Source organism: Salvelinus alpinus, chromosome 28, assembly GCF_045679555.1.
Source record: "Salvelinus alpinus chromosome 28, SLU_Salpinus.1, whole genome shotgun sequence".
Taxonomy (NCBI): domain Eukaryota; kingdom Metazoa; phylum Chordata; class Actinopteri; order Salmoniformes; family Salmonidae; genus Salvelinus; species Salvelinus alpinus.
In genome coordinates this window covers 31,184,040-31,203,701 of record NC_092113.1, presented here as the reverse complement: position 1 = coordinate 31,203,701, position 19,662 = coordinate 31,184,040, and the positions used below count along the sequence as shown (strand labels likewise).

The 19,662-nt window shown below is 41.3% G+C and overlaps 3 protein-coding genes across 4 annotated transcripts; 1 reads left to right on the top strand and 2 right to left on the bottom strand.

Annotated features, from left to right (window-relative positions):
• Window positions 1-3: 3 nt before the first annotated feature.
• Window positions 4-5,600, top strand: LOC139557642 (V-type proton ATPase subunit S1-like). The gene is made up of 10 exons (XM_071372703.1): window positions 4-162; window positions 447-573; window positions 1,080-1,154; window positions 1,353-1,546; window positions 1,675-1,712; window positions 1,857-1,942; window positions 2,132-2,376; window positions 3,850-3,903; window positions 4,125-4,356; window positions 4,578-5,600. Exons 1-10 carry the CDS (start codon window positions 38-40, stop codon window positions 4,791-4,793), a joined length of 1,392 nt encoding a protein of 463 aa, XP_071228804.1. The 5' UTR covers window positions 4-37; the 3' UTR covers window positions 4,794-5,600.
• A 2,439-nt stretch (window positions 5,601-8,039) lies between these two features.
• Window positions 8,040-14,971, bottom strand: LOC139557643 (transcription initiation factor TFIID subunit 8-like). 2 transcript variants are annotated; one of them, XM_071372706.1, is made up of 8 exons: window positions 14,734-14,971; window positions 14,302-14,461; window positions 14,012-14,098; window positions 13,863-13,925; window positions 10,030-10,154; window positions 9,741-9,888; window positions 9,412-9,554; window positions 8,040-8,656 (listed from the first exon to the last, which is right to left on the bottom strand). In XM_071372706.1, the coding sequence occupies exons 1-8, from the start codon at window positions 14,779-14,781 to the stop codon at window positions 8,516-8,518; spliced, it is 915 nt and encodes a 304-aa protein (XP_071228807.1). In that variant the 5' UTR covers window positions 14,782-14,971; the 3' UTR covers window positions 8,040-8,515. The 2 variants fall into 2 exon arrangements, with proteins under 2 accessions (XP_071228807.1, XP_071228806.1); XM_071372705.1 differs by having other exon boundaries at window positions 14,012-14,110; window positions 14,734-14,944.
• Window positions 14,972-15,781: 810 nt separating this feature from the next.
• LOC139557639 (G0/G1 switch protein 2-like) lies at window positions 15,782-16,792 on the bottom strand. The gene is made up of 2 exons (XM_071372700.1): window positions 16,711-16,792; window positions 15,782-16,465 (listed from the first exon to the last, which is right to left on the bottom strand). Exon 2 carries the CDS (start codon window positions 16,448-16,450, stop codon window positions 16,112-16,114), a length of 339 nt encoding a protein of 112 aa, XP_071228801.1. The 5' UTR covers window positions 16,451-16,465; window positions 16,711-16,792; the 3' UTR covers window positions 15,782-16,111.
• Window positions 16,793-19,662: the final 2,870 nt, after the last annotated feature.

The window sequence follows — 19,662 nt, the reverse complement described above, 5'->3', positions numbered from 1 at the left end:
CCACGTGACTTTGACTTTACGGAAAAGCAAACTGACGATGGCAGGATCCGAGTCGTTAAGTAAAATGCGTACTAAAATGGCCTTTATTGCTCTTTTATTCGCCTTATTATCGACTGGAAGTTGTAGCGGTCAGGTACCACTTGTAATGTGGTCCAGTGAAGGGTAAATATGTATTATTATTTTGAAAGCGAAGGGATTTTTAGCACTGTGCTACTTTATCTATCATGCTACTTGCTCTAAGCTAACCAATCCAGCTGTATTGCTAGCTAGCATAGCTATACTCACTTTTATAAGACAATGTTATAATGGTCAAGGCATTTACTCCCTTTTGGATATCATTGGGTTATTATGCATTGCTAATCATTGCCGTGTTAGTTGTTGATTTGAGTAGTTAGATGTACTGTTATTCTATTGAGATAATTTTAAGATGTTGTACATCTTTCCAGGTACACCTTACCACAGCTGTCATCTCCCGCAGCTGGTCACATAATATCTAATGTCCAGCTGATGGCCTACCTAAACTCTGCTCTCGGGTCTGCCCCACACAATGTGCTGCTCTTCCTACAGGACAAGGTCGGGCCTGATATTAATCATATAATTGTATTCAGTTGTACCACATACAATTGTCTACTACTTGGCAAAGACTATTTAAAGCTGTGTCACATAGTATGCAATGACCGTTATATACTGTAATGTCAAAGCTGAATAGCCTACTGTGCTTTTGATTTAGGGACCAGTAGTGCAGAGCTTGGCCAGCTACAGTATAGTAACCCACTTGTGATTCCCTGTCCTGGTGTTTCCCACTCTGGTGTCCTGCCCTGGTGTTTCCCACTCTGGTGTTCTGTCCTGGTGTTTCCCTCTCTGGTGTGACAATGCGTCTCAGCCCCACTTCCTCCTTACTTCTTCCTATTCTCAGACTGACATGTTTCTGCAGGCTGGAATTTCAGATATGTAGTAATAATGAGACTAGCCATGTAAATGGATTTTAGCTTGTTATATTGTACTGTTTTTAATTAATCTCAAACTCTGTGAAGCAGATGACACTGACATTGTTGTTGATATATTAATTTTCTACATAGCTGAGCAAAGATGACTTTACAAGGTATGGAGGAGTTTTTGGAAACAAGCAAGACAGTGCCTTTCCTAACCTTGAGGTAAATATTCTGTCTTTTGAGGTGGGGCATGGTATTGAGATGCTAATATGATCAGGGCCATAAATCATCTCAGCGTAGGAGTGGTGAATAAGATCGCATGGACAGTGGGGATCTAATCCTACATCAGCACTCCTACTTTGTGAATTTAGACCCGGATGTATGTTGACAACTCATTTGGATTCCATTTCTCTCTCCCAGTCTGCGTTACAGTCTTCGTCTTCACCGTTGGTGCTGCCTGCCCTGTCATGGCTAGGTGCTAGTGCGGTCCCAAGCCTGCTACAGGAGAAGCTGGGTGTTTCCCCACTCAGCGTAGACCCAGACACACTGGAGCATCTCCGCTTCAATGCCTCAGAAAACACTCTGCTGGTTATCAACCTGCCATATTATTCTGGGTAATACAATTAAACCAAATGTTTCTAGAGTCCAGGGTTCTGGAAAAATACTTTTTGATTGATTTGTTCACAATCCCACAGTAACTTGAACATGTATTGTATACTAATGTTCTTTGATTATGTTCCAGTGCTTACCTGTCATGTAAGGATGTCCTGCGTAACAATGGTACGTTTAAGTTTTGGCCATTTATTGTTCTTGTCAAAACCTTGTTATTATATGTATTGGTATGTATGTATTCAAAAACTATTTCTGTGACTCAACAATGTGTCATGCAGTATGTCTGAGTGATGCATTTTTCTCTCTCCCTAGATGAGGTCATTGGAAAGGTTCTGAGCATCATGAAAGCCCAGAGTGTGCCCTACGTTGCCATTTACACTGGGCTCAAGCCCTCAAGAGTAAGAAACATATAAATATGCTTAACAAATGCTTCTAATCTACACCATGTATCAGCACTTTTTCAGAATTGTAGTTTCTACTGTCCCTTCACCTGACTTGAAATAAAGTGCCGTGGTTTACTTTTTGTAAATTATCTTCTCAATAACGTTGTAGCTGTATTTTGATTGCGTTCTCTCCTTGCTCTCTAGGTGATTGAGGAGCCGTCCCTGATTGGCCAGTCTTCTATGAGCCGTTCCTTGCTGCAGGCAGTTGTGGATGAGGTCAAACCTCCTCTGATGTTCAATTCCACCAGAGGCCCTTGCATCATGCTCTGGGCCCAGAATCTAAACGTCAGCTTTAGTGACAAGGAATGGATTGATCTCGGTCCATCGACCTTTGCTTCTGGTGGCTCTGTGAGCACGTCTGGGTCCTTCTGTAATGAAACCAACTCAAAGTGAGCCTGATACTCTCTTTTTACTATGACATGCCACTTTTTGCTATGTATTACAGTATAGCAGCAGTATAATAACATCATTGATACTACAGTATAGTGACATCATTGATACTACAGTGTAGTATCAGTATAGTAACATCCTTGATACTGCAGTATAGTGACATCATTGATACCACAGTATAGTGACATCATTGATACTACAGTTTAGTATCAGTATAGTAACATCATTGATACTACAGTATAGTGACATCATTGATACTACAGTTTAGTATCAGTATAGTAACATCATTGATACTACAGTATAGTAACATCATTGCTACTACAGTATAGTAGCAGTATAGTGACATCATTGCTACTACAGTATAGTAGCAGTATATTGACATCATTGATACCACAGTATAGTGACATCATTGATACTACAGTTTAGTAGCAGTATAGTAACATCATTGATACTGCAGTATAGTAACATTGATACTACACTATAGTGACATCATTCCTACTACAGTATAGTATCAGTATAGTAACATCATTTATACTACAGTATTGTAACATTGATACTACAGTACAGTGACATGATTGATACTACAGTACAGTGACATGATTGATACTACAGTACAGTGACATGATTGATACTACAGTACAGTGACATGATTGATACTACAGTACAGTGACATGATTGATACTACAGTATAGCGACATGATTGATACTACAGTATAGTAGCAGTATAGTAACATTGATACTGCAATATAGTAAGATAATTGATACTACAGTATTGTAGCAGTATAATAACATCATTGATACTACAGTTTAGTAGCAGTATAGTAACATCATTGATACTGCTGTATAGTAACATCATTGATACTGCAGTATAGTGACATCATTGGTACTGCAGTATAGTGACACCATTGCTACTACAGTATAGTCACAGTATAGTGACATCATTGATACTGCAGTATAGTAATACCATTGATACTGCAGTATAGTAATACCATTGATACTGCAGTATAGTAACATTGATACTGCAGTATAGTGACATCATTGATACTGCAGTATAGTAGCAGTATAGTAACATCATTGATACTACAGTATTGTAGCAGTATAGTGACATTGATACTACAGCATAGTGACATTGATACCACAGTATAGTGGCATTTCTGATACTACAGTATGGTGACATGATTGATACTACAGTATGGTGACTTGATTGATACTGCAGTATAGTAACACTATTGGTACTATAGTATAGTAACATCATTGCTACTACAGTATAGTAGCATTGATACTGCAATATAGTAACATAATTGATACTACAGTATTGTAGCAGTATAATAACATCATTGATTAGTTGCCTTATGTTACATGTGTAGCATATATTAGCACTATCAAATTACCCAGTTGTGTGTTGACCGCAATAGGGAATCAGAGCTCTGTGGTGGAGGATTTGGATATGAATCCTATTTTGTTTTTCTCAGGCTTGTCCTTGATTATGGGAGTTCTGTTTCACCTTACAATCCCTTCCGTCTCATGTAAGTATATAATGTTAACATTTAAAATATTTTTTGTATTAATGAGATGCAAGTCAAATATCATAGCAGCTTATACCAACAGAGTGTACACCATCTGTTCCTATGACACCACCTGTCTCCTCTACCTTCTTTATCTATATTTTCAATGCATGAACAGTTAATTCCTGGACCTTCCCATTCCTATGTCAAGTGTGAGGTTACTAGAGTCTTATCATTTCCAGCTTCTCCATGAGCCAGCGCCGCTATCCTGTGTCTGCACGGAACTGGTTCACCCTGGACACTGTGGAGTTGGTATTCAACACCCTAACAGCCACCTACAATGGCAGCCACGGAATCTATGCCCCGGCAGAATACTCTTTCCACTGCCAGAATGTCAACAACTTCCGCAATGCACTTCTAGTGCCCCGCACTCAGAATGCCACCCAGTGGAGAATCCTCTTCACTGACTTCCAGGTACGATTGCTTGAATTTCAGCCACGCAAAGGCAAAGAGCCTTTCAATAAACAGGGTTTAACTTCTAGAGGGTTCTGAACTTCTTATAACAAAAAAGTTAATATTTTTTATGCATCCTATATTTAACTAGGGAAGTCACATTGAGCTTGACATATCTTTTTCAAGTGAGCCCCTGCTCCAATCCATTGTTAATAATTTTGCCGACATCTGTTTCCATCTAGATCCAAGGCTTCAGCATACTGAACGGGACAACAGATTTCTCCTATGCCAGTGACTGTGCTGGCTTCTTCACACCAGGGATCTGGATGGGCCTGATCACCTCTCTGCTGATGCTGTTGATCCTCACCTACGGCCTGCACATGATCATGCAGCTACGCTCCATGGACCGCTTTGACGACCCTAAAGGCCCCTGCATCTCAGTGCCTCAGTCGGAGTAATGAAGACGAGACAATGCCCTCTAGACTGCTCGTGCTGTCTTTCCCATTGTCCCCTCCACTTTGATTTGTTAAATAAATTCTATTGTCAGTTGCTTTAGCCACCTCCCCGTTCTGATTACCAGCTCAGCCTTCCCATCCCCTTAATTCTGTTTGTCTTACACAAACAGTCATTTAACAGATGCTCTTATCCAGAGCGACTTACAGGAGCAATTGGGGTTAAGTGCCTTGCTCAAGGGCACAGATAGATTTTTTTGCCTAGTTGGCTCTGGGATTTGAACCAGCTACCTTTCGGTTACTGGCGCAACACTCTTAACCTCTAGGCTACCTGCCGCCCAAGGGGGTACGTTCCATTACCTCTCTTCATTTGCACTTGCCCAAAGAACTGCATAATGTACTGTAAATGCCTCCCTTTTCCCTTGATACCTAATCAGCTCACGCATGTGCCAATAAAAGGGGTTTGTTTGTACAGGAAAGCTTTTGATGCCAATTCAGTGACTGAAATATGATTGCAGCATTTTGTGGGACTAATTTTGGTTATTTCGCTTGCATTGTAAGTTTCTCATCTGTGTAATTTAAAGACTAATGCAAGAATTGCCTGTAAATATTAAGTTGAATTTGTGTGCAGACTTGACGTTTGTGGGTGTTTGAGAATGCCTACCCTAAATATTGCTGTTGGAAATGCATAGTAGGACGAAATGTGAGAAAAGAATGCTGTGCAAATTATGCCTTGTTTCGAAAAGACAGTTTTACTCAATGCTGGCATTTTTTCATTGACATCTGTGAAGTTGAAATAAAATGTCAAAACTATCAGTGACCCTCATGCCTCTATAGATACAAAATAGTGCTAAAATCCAATGCTTTGCCATTTTATTGTGACAGTGCATTCGGACCACTTGACTTTTTCCACGTTTTGTTACATCACAGCCTTGTTTACATACATATTCAGACCCTTTACTCAGTAATTTGTTGAAGCACCTTTGGCAGCGATTACAGCCTCGAGTCTTCTTGGGTATAAGGCTACAAGCTTGGCACACCTGTATTTGGGGAGTTTCTCCCATTCTTTGCAGATCTGCTCAAGCTGTCAGATTAGATGGGGAGCGTTGCTGCGCAGCTATTTTCAGGTCTCTCCAGAGATGTTCGATCGTGTTCAAGTCCGGGCTCTGGCTGAGCCACTCAAAGACATTCAGAGACTTGTCCTTAAGCCACTCCTGTGTTGTCTTGGCTATGTGCTTAGAGTCATTGTCCTGCTGGAAGGTGAACCTTCACCCCAGTCTGAGGTCCTTAGCGCTCTGGAGTTGGTTTTCATCAAGGATCTCTCTATGTACTTTTCTCCATTCATCTTTCCCTCGATCCTGACCAGTCTCCCAGTCCCTGGGCGGCCAGCTCCAGGAAGTCTTGGTTGTTCCAAACTTCTTCCATTTAAGAATGATGGAGGTCACTGTTCTTGAGGACCTTCAATGTAGCAGAAATGTTTTGGTACCCTTCCCCAGATTTGTGCCTCGACACAATCCAATCAAGTTGTAGAAACATCTCAAGGATGATCAATGGAAACAGGATGCATCTAAGCTCAATTTCAAGTCTTATAGCAAAGGGTATGAATACTTACGTAGATAAGGTATCCATTTTTTTCCTTAAAAAAAATCTAAAAACCTGTTTTTGCTTTGTCTTTATGGGGTATTGTGTGTAGATTGATGAGGAAAACAATTATTTTATACATGTTAGAATAAGGCTGTAACATAAAATGTGGGAAAAGGGAAGGGGTCTTAATACTTGCCAAATGCACTTTTGTAAAATATTGGACTCTTACACTATCCTTAAAATCCCACACCCTGCTTAAACGGGCCACACTGTCCAAACATTGTCTCCCCAAAAAACATTTTTGATTGTCATTATATACAGGAATATTGCATTATGGTCACATAATTAAATTGCTATAGTGAAGTAAACACAAGTTAATTCTCATTCATTGAACGTGGAGAACAGAGCAGCCAATCATGTCAACCTGAAGTTCCCAGACAAGAATTTGCATAATTTACATGCATCCATTCACCTGGTTACCATTGTTACCCGATAAGAAGGTAAACAAAAGACAAACATGGCAGCACGGGATGAAGGTACAGTTATTAGCATCAGTCCACATTGCATTTTTTATGTCGCAGTGATTATCTATTTGCATCAATAAAAATGTTGGGAGCTTATCGTTTAATTTACAGCTCCCCTGCGAAGCGTCGCATTAGGCAGCGACCAAGAGCGCAAGCCATTTCCGACCCACTGTGCACCTAACCGGCTGGGCAACAACCTGTCATTTCAGGGAGCCCCACACCTGAGTTTCTCAGTCCTATACTGTCATGTTCTTTCAACAACCCTCTATCCCCTATACCTGTTATACTGTTGTTTTCAAATAAACCAATTTGGTTGTTTTCAGCATTGTAATATCTAATGCATTGCAGAAGCTACTCAAACAGCCAGTTAAAATAATACAAAATACATTTTATTGTGAAGCGTTTCATGTTGGTCATTGTCCCATCAAGTTGCTACCATTCTGTATGATGTACAGAAGAGACCTGAGAGTGATGCAGATTGTAACCTCTACTTTCTGTACATTTTCAGGTCTCTGAATACCCTTCTCTGTAAATGTGTTTTCTTCCCACCACCCAGATAATCACTCCTTCCCCTCAGAAGTATCAGCAGGACAGAACCTGGTGTAGTGTACCCTCTTGGAAGAACCCCCTTCAACTACACCACAAAGAGGTTCAGGACCAAGCCTGTTACAGCTGACTCCAACCCAGGGTGAGTATGTGGTTATTGGCAATGGCACTCTCCAAACTGTCCATGATAGGAAAACACTGATTATCTATTGTATAAATGCATTGCATGTATCAACCTTCAAATAGATTGACCACTAACAGCTGTTTTTCCTGATGCAGCCCTTGGGCATATGCTCATGATACTACTCAGAGCCAGAAGATTTTTTGGCCTATGAACTTTGGCTCCTCAGACTGGGGTAGACTGCCCCGACTCAAGAGGAAAGCCTTGAGGACAGAAGTGGGTTTATTTTACTCTGCATTACTATACAAAGTAATAGAGATTCTTGTAAATGTATCTTCAGCAATAACATCTAATGCCATTGCATGTTTGTCTTACATAGCTGCTTTGTGACAAGGAGTTTGCCAAGCAAAGGACATATCTACAGTTGTTGTACTCCTAACTCTGCAGGGGGTCAACCTGACACAAGCATAAATAAAGTGTTTTTATATATCAGCTTTAATATAGATATTCACCATTCTCTCCAGGTATACAAAGTAGACAACAAAGTTGCCGGATTTTTGCCCTCATGTGTATTTGGTGATTGGCTAAAATGTGTCACTTGGGTAAATTAAAGGTTTTCATGTTCAAATACAAATCAAAACATTGATTTCCTACTCATTATTTATCAATGACTGAACTCAATTTGGAAATGTTACATATTTTCTTTCACGACAGAACCACTCCACACATTTGAAAAAAATGAATAGCAAAATGTTTTTTTTCTCATGAATGTAACTAGTGAAGAATGTCATATTGAGCAGTATTTGCCCTGTAGAAAGCTGAGAGGTGAGAGTCCCTCACTACAGATGTCCACTTCTCACAGAGGCACAGAACCGTTGACTGCTTCTTACAATTGATCCTTTGTTGTGTCTGACAGATAGAAGTCCGAATTAGTAGCTAAGTGTAGTAAACATTCACTTCTTCCTCCTCACTTTGGGTTTCTTGACCGGCCTCAGGTATGGATTGTCAATCATGTTTTCTTCACTGGCCTTAACTGAGGGAACCACACCCCCAGGGGGCAACATGGAATTCTCCTTATCAGCTCCAGGATCATCCTGAATTTGAATAAAGGTATAGATGAGGGAAATGAACTTAATTAAAAAAATAGAAACTAATTTACAACTAGCCTTGCCATGGACTCCATATTAGAGATGGATACTAGCAGTGTCATCCCAATAAGGATGTAGCAATCAACACCAGCTACAGTTGAATCATACATTGTGTATACCAAACATTAGGAACACCTTTCTAATATTGAGTTGCACCTCCCCACCCCTTTTGTCCTTAGAGCAGCTTTAATTCATTGGGGTTTCAAAAGCGTTCCACAGGGATAATGACCAATGTTGACTACAATGCTTCTCACAGTTGTGTCAAGTTGGCTGGATGTCCTTTGGGTGGTGGACCACTCTTGATACACTCGGGAAACTGTTGAGCATGAAAAACCCAGCAGCGTTGCAGTTCTTGACACAAACTGGTACGCCTGGCACCCACTACCATACCCCATTCAAAGGCACTTAAATCTTGCCCATTCATCCTCTGAATGGCATACAAACACAATCCATATCTCAAAGCTTAAAAATCCTTCTTTAACAAGTCTCCTCCCCTTCATCTACACAGACTGAAGTGGATTTAACAAGTGACATCAATAAGGGATCATAGCTTTTGCCTGGATTCACCTGGGCAGTCTACGTCAGGGAAAGCAGGTGTTCCTTGGTTTTTCTCATGAAAGGTTCATTCTGTATAGGCGTAACCCCATTGCACAGCAGATAATATAACTCTGGGTTAAATATTTCCCTTGGCCCCGACTCACATTGAGGTTGTTGCCTGGCGTGTTCTCGCTGTCGGTCTGGTCGTCCTGTTCAGAGGAGTCCGTCTCCTCCAAAGTCTGCAGCTCCAGTTCTGAGGGCAGTAGGGCACTGAGATACGGGATGGAGCTGGGCCGCGCTGCGATCACTGGCAATCACAATAACAAAGGCACAAGTATTATTACCAATGCAAACACAGGCACACAACACTGTCTGTACTAAGAAATTAGATTAGTGGGAACTGAAAACTTTTTTTACAGATTGAGAAAGAATGAAGGGAAACATATAACAGAATTAGAATCACGTGTGACCACAACGACGAGCGCTCGCTCACAAGGAAAGGCAGTGATGTCATCCTTGAAAAGGCTCTGTGTTTCTCCGGTCTTGGCCATGAAGCGTGTGAGAGCTCGCTCCACGTCTCTCCTCTGAGAGGCTGCCTTCTCTCGCACCACCTGGTAATCTGACACAGGCTCCCGAAACGTCTGTGACAGAAAGACAACAGGGAGGAAACTCACTCATCTTTCAAATCTTTTCACTAGACTACTGAAAAAAGTGTAAAAGTATATTAATACTAAGATAAGTATGTTTCTGGCTGGGAAAACTAAGAAGTGTGGTTAACTCACTGGAGTTTTGATGTAGGTGTGGGGATCAGGGAACTCAGGGAAGTGGCTGGGTATGTGGGAGGGATGAGTGCGTTTCTGTCCAGCGATCAAGGCCTTCGGGATCACAGGAGCATTCGTTACTGGAGCTGAATAATACACACAAATTGTCAGGTAGGCAACTAGGCATCACAATTACTTTCATTCTAGGACCAGTCACTAGTGCTCTATAGTGTTCTTGTGTTTTGTGCTCAGTTCTAGTCCAAGGGTGTTCACATAGTCTTCTTTAAAATAACTGATCTCAGTCCTCTTAAAAAGTTAACTTTTCCGCTTAAAAAAGGCAAAATAACTGTTCTCTTTGTATTCACACTGTCCTTGCCTTTGAATGAGGACTCAACTCTTTTGCAACTACACCCATTTTGTGGTACGAGTCCTATTTGCATCCACATGGCTAAGTTTAGAAAGGACCCAATATCTTTTTCCAAAAGTATCTATATCCACAGTAAAACGAGTCCTATATCGTTTTCGTCGGCTGAACTGAAAAAGCGTGTGCGAACAAGGAGATCAACAAACCTGACTCAGTTACACCAGTTCTGTCAGGAGGAATGGGCCAAAACTCACCCAACTTATTGTGGGAAGCTTGTGGAAGGCTACACAAAACGTTTGACCCAAGTTAAACAATTTAAAAGGCAATGCTACCAAATACTAATTGAGTGTATGTAAACTTCTAACCCACTTGGAATGTGATGAAAGAAATCAAAGCTGAAATAAATCACTTTACTATTATTCTGACATTTCACATTCTTAAAAAAAAGTGGTGATCCTAACTGACCTAAGACAGGGAATTTTTACTAGGATTAAATGTCAGGAATTGTGAAAACTGAGTTTAAATGTATTTGGCTAAGGTGTATGTAAACTTCTAACTTCAACTGTGTGTGTGTGTGTGTATATATATATATATATATATATATATATATATATATATATATATATATATACCCTTTTTTTTCTTTTTTAAAACTCTGTCCTTGACTTTTCCTAAATAAGTCTATATATAAATTTAAGATCTGGAGTTATAACCAGTTTGAGGAATGCATGCACGCACACACACACATATATCTCTTTATGTTTTTTCTCCGTTGCCCCTCCTTCTCCCAACAGTAGGGCCTGCTCTGCTCCTTCTGACAGTTGAAAGTGCAGTGCCCAGCTGATATTGCCTCGAAAGTGAACCTAAACTATACTGAAACTAATTTCACACATAAAATAAAAAATTAAGTAAATTATGAAGGGGAGAATGGGTGAGCGAGGGGATACGAACGATGCATAATTATGTAATCACCAATTGTGAATGAAGAACAGGGCAGGCCATTCTATTGTATTGATCCATTCTAATTATAGTCTTAAAATGGTGTGTACCCAATATCAGTCCACCGAATCCAAGCAGTTATCAGTCTACTCTGGCCTGCTTGGAGTAGATTACATAGTGAGAGCGTGCATAATTGTACACGCTGAACAGCTTTCAATATCTGGGAAAATATCCACATCTGGCAGCAGGTGAGCGAGTGTCAGAGACCTTATGTTGGCAAGGCGAGAAATGTCACCATGGACATTTCTTAACTTCACTATGATTGGATAACAATATGCTTGCAAAGACAACAAGTCTGTCCAGCACCATGAACAAAGTGAGATGGGACCTCCCTCTGCGCAAAATAAGGCACCAGCACAGCTGTTGTTACAACGGTGCTGAAGAACGGCAAAACTATTGGAACACAATAAAGAGAAAACCGGAGACTATTACGCACTACAACCAAACAAAGGTCCCGTGTAGCTCATGTGGTAGAGTATGGCGCTTGCAACGCCAGGGTTGTAGGTTCAATTCCCACGGGGGACCAGTACAAAAATGTATGCCCCCACTACTGTAAGTCGCTCTGGATAAGAGAGTCTGCTAAATTACAAAAAAGGTATGTCAAGCAAAAGTTACAAAAATTGTGTCAACTGTTAGGACAAGGGATAACAGCTAAATGAAATCAAATCAAAGTTTATTTGTCACGTGCACCGAATACAACAGGTGTAGGCCTTCCAGTGAAATGCTTACTTACAGGCTCTAACCAATAGTGCAAAAATGGTATTAGGTGAACAATAGGTAAGTAAAGAAATAAAACGACAGTGAAAAATAACAGCAGCGAGGCTATATACAGTAGCAAGGCTATAAAAGTAGCGAGGCTACATACAGACACCGGTTAGTCAGGCGGATTGAGTTAGTATGTACATGTAGATATGGTAAAGTGACTATGCATATATGATGAACAGAGAGTAGCAGTAGCGTAAAAGAGGGGTGGGTAGTGGTGGTGGCAGATGTGTTGCTACCTATTAAAATCTCCGGCCACTAGGGGTGAGTGGTTTCCTGTTTGCTTATTTCCTTATACAGCTGACTGAGTGCTGTCTTAGTGCCAGCATATGTCTGTGGTGGTAACTAAACAGCCACGAAAAATATAGCTGAAAAATCTTTAGGTAAGTAGTGTGGCCTGCAATTTATCACAATATACTCTACTTCAGGCGAGCAAAATCTAGAGACTTCCTTACATTTCGTGCACCAGCTGTTTACAAATATGCACAAACCACCCCCCTCATCTTACCGGAGTGTGATGTTCTATCTTGCCGGTGCAGCATATATCCTGCTAGCTGAATATCCATCTCGTCATTCTGCCACGATTCCGTGAAACATAGGATATTACAGTTTTTGATGTCCCGTTGGTAGGATATTCGTGATCGTACCTCATCTAATTTATTGTCCAATGATTGCGCGTTGGCGAGTAGTATTGACAGTAACGGAAGCTTTCCCACTTGCCTTCTCCGGGTCCTCACGAGGCATCCGTCTCTTTGTCCTCTGTACCTGCGTCGCTTCCTCTTGCAAATAACGGGGATGTCGGCCCTGTCGGGTGTTTGGAGAATGTCTTGTGCGTCCTGCTTGTTGTAGAAAAAAATCTTCATCTAATCCGAGGTGAGTGATCGCTGTCCTGATATCCAGAAGCTCTCTTTTGCCGTAAAATACAGTTGCAGAAACATTATGTACAAAATAAGTTACAAATAACGCGGGGGGAAAAAATCACATAATAGCACAATTGGTTGGGCGCCCATAAAACTGCTGTCATTTCTTCCGTTGCCATTTTAGGAATCTAACTTTTGCCATTGCATAGAAATGCACACAATATAAGCACGAGCTGACAATAATTGACTATTTTTGACTGCTGTCATATCGACATTCATTTTAATGCTATTATTGTTTGTGTCGAGTTTCACTATTTATTTAAGGCCACTTGGCACTTATAATGGTGTTTAAGCCACTGATGTTTTCGCCGCGTATTTTGACTGTGCGTTCTGGTGGCTGGGGTATTTTTGGGGCGTTATAAAAATTTACTTACTGTGTTCCAACGCATATGCTTTCTGTCTCATAGTTTTTAACAATGGCACTCCATGAATAACATTGATTGAACATGTATTTTATATATTTTTTTATACATATCGTATTCTTATGTTTTTTCTATTTTTTTTATTCAACTAGGCAAGTCAGTTAACAACAAATTCTTATTAACAATGACGGCCTACCACCCGGCCAAACCCTCCTCTAACCCGGAAGACGCTCGGCCAATTGTGTGCCGCCCTAAGGGAATCCCAATCACTGCCGGTTGTGATACAGCCTGGGAACGAACCAGGGTCTGTAGTGACGACTCTAGCACTGAAATGCAGTTCCTTAGACCGCTGCACCACTCGAGAGGCCAATGTTACCTAAGAACTTCATAAACACAACCAAATGATTCCTAACAGTAAAGACATACTAACAGTAAAGACATACTCACGGGCAGTTATAACCATCCTCTGTGATCTCTTGGCATACACTGGCAAAGTGTTCACATTGAAACCTGTTGTGATACATGAGAGATAAGTTGATGAAGGCAAATTAAATACAGATTTCATTTTCAAGCTGCAATTCTGAAGTTAAACTCACCCATTTCAATGAGTGTGACCACAGTGTCAGAAAGGGTGGGAGTGATTCTGGCTGTGTGTTCACAGTACGCCTTGGCACAACGTCCCACTTCAGATATGTCTCAAAAAGCATAGGGAATAGACACCAATTAGTGGTCAGTAATACATACAATTCTGACTATTTCTTAAAAAGCCTAGTCGCTTGACATGGCTTGTTGTTTAATTCAAGCCAGCAAAGGGTTATTGTTAGTTTAATCCCAAACTGAAAACATTTATAACATTATCAATAACAACAAAACAATGGTTGCATACAGCTCTGGATCATCTCAGTGAGTGATTCCACGGCCGCCTTCTCTGCGCTTTCGAACCCACACTCTGTCAGCAGCGAGCTCACCACCACTTGGAGGGTGCGCCGCCGGGCAAGTTGGTAGTTCTCTGCCGGACTGGACGTCGCCTTACCACCCCCCGAACGCTGTAAAACAAACATATGTGGTGAGTGAGAAAACCCTTTCAATCAGGGATAGCAAACTACAATAGCTAGTTATACGTTTAGTCAGCATTGTTGACGTCAACGCCAGTTTACAAAACAGCAAGTCAGCCACCTTAGCTACCTACAACATTCGTTTAAACGTAACGTTAGCTAGTGAATGGCTTTCATTTGATGAGCCCCCCCAAATTATAGCGTATTTTAATTTGCTAGTTAGCTATCGGCGTTACATAGCTATGACAAAATATTTTATTTACCCCTACTACAGCACTGAATCCACCCGCCATCACTGCAGGGTCTGCCATCTGCACGGTATATGGTGATTATTTTCTATCAAAAAGCTACAGACTTCACAAATGTACGCCTTTCTGACTAACTAATAAATTATCTAGCTAACGTTACTGTAGCTAGCTAGGTACAGCCAGAAAAAAAACATTGACGTCATTTCCGGCAGAACAGGCAGTTTCTGCTTATAAAATAGATTTGCTGCCACCTACTGCATGAACTGTCTAAAAGCAATTATAAACTGGGTGGTTCGAGCCCTGAATGTTGACTGGCAGCCGTGGTATATCACGCTTATGACAAAACATTTATTTTTACTGCTCTAATTACGTTGGTCACCAGTTTATAATAACATTTAAGCACCTCTGGGGTTGTGACATATTGCCAATATACCACGACTAAGGGCTCTGTCCGGGCAATCCGCGTTGCGTCGTGCGTAAGAAAAGCCCTCTTATTGGCCATACACTACACCTTCAGCGTTCCTGTCCCTTTTCAAAATGTGTGTCCTCTCTGAAACCTATAGTATATAAACATTGGATTGCTGATGCTATGTATTAGCCAATGATAGTCTTTGAAGCCACTGACCTCCATATTGGTACACATCAGAAGGAGCAGTCCTTCAATGCAATGGATGGAATTCTACAATATTTAAATTAAATGTTTCAAGGACAGAATTACATGTTTTTATGTATTTCTTTCTTGTAGGGGGAACAGTAACATTGGACCTCTCTAAAAAAATCAATCTTAAGATTTTTTTATATATCTTTTTATTTATTTATGTTCAGTTCATATAAGTATGCATGAAGGTGTCTGTAATAGAATATACTTGGCAAAAACGAATGTAGACATTTATAAATGCATTTCTATAACTTTTTACACTAGTGGAGGAGTACAAAAATGCCTGTGCAGTGGCCTTAAAACAGAGCCCCATGTCAATCATCTAGGGTATATATACATTATTGGGAAGGCTACCTTGGGTTACTCAAAACACTGTTTGACATGAACCACATCATGACCCAGTGGTAACATAAAATAGGTTTATTAGGTCGCCAAAAGAAAATACAAATTCTCAATCAGTCATAGAGCTTCTGCTGCCCAGCAGCCAGTCATAACTGTAGCCTGTTGTTGCATCAGTCCATCCATCCATCCATCCATTCAGTCTCTTCTCTTCTCATTGCTAATACGTCAAGGTGTCCCTAAACATGGCCAAATTATCATGATAAAATCACCAAGTGCAATCCATTTTGATTGCCAGGTGGATTTAGCTTATTTCACAACATTTTGTGTTCTAAGTGTTGGTTTCATTAGTGTGTGTAGAGTTCAAACAACATGAGAAGGAGATGCAGTGCATCTTCAACAGGCATGTGACCTAATAGACGCCCTCCTCTGACGACTTTCCAGTGGCTTCTTAGCATCAATCTCCGTTTGCAACTCATCCACAACATCAGGCTCGTCAGTGATTATCTCTGGCTCCAGCATTTGCCTCTTCTTCTCCTCTGTGATCAACTTCATAATTTCCTCGTCTAATGGTTCCTGTTCACAAAATGGCATGCAGACTGTTTCCACCAGCCCACCGACCACTCCAAACAATGCCAGGGTAGAACCCAGCAGGTACACCTTCATCATGCCCCGACTCGGCCTCTGGCTCAAGATCTCTTTAGCAAATGGAATGATCTCGTTCATGGTCTCCATTGTCTTAAGTTGAGTCTATGGAGAAAAAAATTACATTTAATAATTAATAGGCTATTCATGGCTCTGCAAAGAAAAAATAACTAATTTGCTAAATGATTAGTATTGACCGCCGATCATTTTATGATCATCATAATGCATTAAGTAATATATCAGTGAAAATATCTCAAATATTCTGACAATGTAGATTCCACTGTATAATTCTAAATTAGATTGAATGAAGATTCCACAGAAAAGAGCAGAAAATATTTTAATATACTTACTTGTATAGGAACCTGTTAAATGATTTCCTTAGATTTCGTCTTAGTCGAGCATCCACAAACGAAGATGCAATGAGATGTGCTGGGTTTTATACACAATGAGATCCATGTCAACTCCCACATAGTGTCAAATTATGAATATTCATGACGTTGGGTGTTTAGAGCAAGTGCAGTGGTGGAGGCAACTGCTTTGAGGCAATGTCTTCAATGTCTGGTGCAATTGGCATTTGTCCAGGGCTGTTTTAGAAACAGCCAGGAGTGGGTACAAAGGCAAGGTCATCGAAAACCCCCATCTTGCCAAAATATATTGTGCAAGTAATATCATGTGAGTCAAATGTGTTTGGGTCATGCAACATAGATGCAATGGTGTGGTTGGACAAGTTAAAGTGATGCTCTAGAGGTTTTGTATAATTTCAGCTAGTAGTTTTGAAAGTAGCGCTCGGACTGCATCTTTATTAAGTGTAGTAGTGCTGAAAAGAGTACTGTATTACTGCAGTCTTATCACATGAAAAGCAGTCATCACTAAGCCCTGAGTGTCAGCTTGACAGTGTATGATGCTACGTAATACAACTACAAAAACTCATTGATCCTGCTGCTTTTAAACACTGCTACGAGTGTGGCCTGTTAGTTCTACACTGACGTGTCATCAGAAAAAAATTAAGTTAAATATTAAATAATGTCAACGGTGAAAGTCCTGACCCTCTTTTGTGGGTCTCATCTGCCTGCAAAACTTTGAAGTTGAACTAAGCAAATAGTTCATCATAAGAGTGAAACTTGTGTTGCCTACTATTCTTTTATATTCTGGAATTGACAACTCCACAATGAAGAATAAAGATCAAATCAAATCAAATGTATTTATATAGCCCTTCTTACATCAGCTGATATCTCAAAGTGCAGTACAGAAACCCAGCCTAAAACCCCAAACAGCAAGCAATGCAGGTGTAGAAGCACGGTGGCTAGGAAAAACTCCCTAGAAAGGCCAAAACCTAGGAAGAAACCTAGAGAGGAACCAGGCTATGAGGGTTGGCCAGTCCTCTTCTGGCTCTGCCGGGTGGAGATTATAACAGAACATGGCCAAGATGTTCAAATGTTCATAAATGACCAGCATGGTCAAATAATAATAATCACAGTAGTTGTCGAGGGTGCAACAAGTCAGAACCTCAGGAGTAAATGTCAGTTGGCTTTTCATAGCCGATCATTGAGAGTATCTCTACCGCTCCTGCTGTCTCTAGAGAGTTGAAAACAGCAAGTCTGGGACAGGTAGCACGTCCGGTGAACAGGTCAGGGTTCCATAGCCGCAGGCAGAACAGTTGAAACTGGAGCAGCAGCACGGCCAGGTGGACTGGGGACAGCAAGGAGTCATCATGCCAGGTAGTCCTGAGGCATGGTCCTAGGGCTCAGGTCCTCCGAGAGAGAGAAAGAAAGAGAGAAAGAGAGAATTAGAGAGAGCATACTTAAATTCACACAGGACACCGGATAAGACAGGAGAAGTACTCCAGATATAACAGACTGACGCTAGCCCCCCGACACATAAACTCCTGCAGCATAAATACTGGAGGCTGAGACAGGAGGGGTCAGGAGACACTGTGGCCCCATCCGATGATACCCCCGGACAGGGCCAAACAGGCAGGATATAACCCCACACACTTTGCCAAAGCACAGCCCCCACACCACTAGAGGGATATCTTCAACCACCAACTTACCATCCTGAGACAAGGCCGAGTATAGCCCATAAAGATCTCAGACACGGCACAACCCAAGGGGGGGGGGGGGGCGCCAACCCAAACAGGAAGATCACGTCAACGACTCAACCAACTCAAGTGACGCACCCCTCCTAGGGACGGCATGGAAGAGCACCAGTAAGCCAGTGACTCAGCCCCTGTAATAGGGTTAGAGGCAGAGAATCCCAGTGGAGAGAGGGGAACCGGCCAGGCAGAGACAGCAAGGGTGGTTCGTTGCTCCAGAGCCTTTACGTTCACCTTCACACTCCTGGGCCAGACTACACTCAATCATATGACCTACTGAAGAGATGAGTCTTCAGTAAAGACTTAAAGGTTGAGACCGAGTCTGCGTCTCTCACATGGGTAGGCAGACCATTCCATAAAAATGGAGCTCTATAGGACAAAGCCCTGCCCCCAGCTGTTTGCTTAGAAACTCTAGGGACAATTAGGAGGCCTGCGTCTTGTGACCGTACCGTACGTGTAGGTATGTAAGGCAGGACCAAATCGGAAAGATAGGTAGGAGCAAGCACATGTAATGCTTTGTAGGTTAGCAGTAAAACCTTGAAATCAGCCCTTGCCTTAACAGGAAGCCAGTGTAGGGAGGCTAGCACTGGAGTAATATGATCAAATTTTTTGGCTCTAGTCAGGATTCTAGCAGCCGTATTTAGCACTAACTGAAGTTTATTTCATGCTTTATCCGGGTAGCCGGAAAGTAGAGCATTGCAGTAGTCTAACCTAGACGTAACAAAAGAGAGGTTAGACTAACACTACACATGTTGCTGAACATTGACCATCATGTGCATTTGGTTGATTGGTTTGTGTCCAGTGTCTGGTTGCTGAACATTGACCATCATGTGTGGTTGGGTGGTTTGTGTCCAGTGTCTTGTACATTAAACACCACCAGGAGAGGTTGACTTGTATCCAATGAGAATTATTTGATGTTAAAGTACCTCCCCCATAAAGATCCATCAAATTATCTCTGTGGCTACCCCTTTATTGGTTGGAAAGCCCCAGCTGCAGTGTTAGGTTCATTCCTAATCAAACAAAATTGTACAGATAGCTTTGTGTAAGTCCCAATGCTTCTGAGACCTCCTGTGTCAGTGCCTTAGCCTATGGGTGTCCACAATAAATGGGTGTATATATTGACATTGATGATAAATCGATGAGGTTACGTTGGATGTGTGTGAAGAACCATGCCCTTTGATATGATTTCCAAAAGGAGGACAAAAGGAGG

Excerpts from the sequence above, each read along its gene's own strand:
- LOC139557639 (XM_071372700.1), bottom strand. The coding sequence starts at position 16,450 with ATGGAGACCATGAACGAGATCATTCCATTTGCTAAAGAGATCTTGAGC.
- LOC139557642 (XM_071372703.1), top strand. The coding sequence starts at position 38 with ATGGCAGGATCCGAGTCGTTAAGTAAAATGCGTACTAAAATGGCCTTT. Across the intron at positions 1,713-1,856 it reads GGATGTCCTGCGTAACAATG|ATGAGGTCATTGGAAAGGTT; the intron begins GTACGTTTAAGT and ends CTCTCTCCCTAG. Across the intron at positions 1,943-2,131 it reads CTGGGCTCAAGCCCTCAAGA|GTGATTGAGGAGCCGTCCCT; the intron begins GTAAGAAACATA and ends CTTGCTCTCTAG.
- LOC139557643 (XM_071372705.1), bottom strand. The coding sequence starts at position 14,781 with ATGGCAGACCCTGCAGTGATGGCGGGTGGATTCAGTGCTGTAGTAGGG. Across the intron at positions 14,462-14,733 it reads GATTCAGTGCTGTAGTAGGG|CGTTCGGGGGGTGGTAAGGC; the intron begins GTAAATAAAATA and ends TTTGTTTTACAG. Across the intron at positions 10,155-13,862 it reads GAGGATGGTTATAACTGCCC|CTCCAGTAACGAATGCTCCT; the intron begins GTGAGTATGTCT and ends TGTATTATTCAG.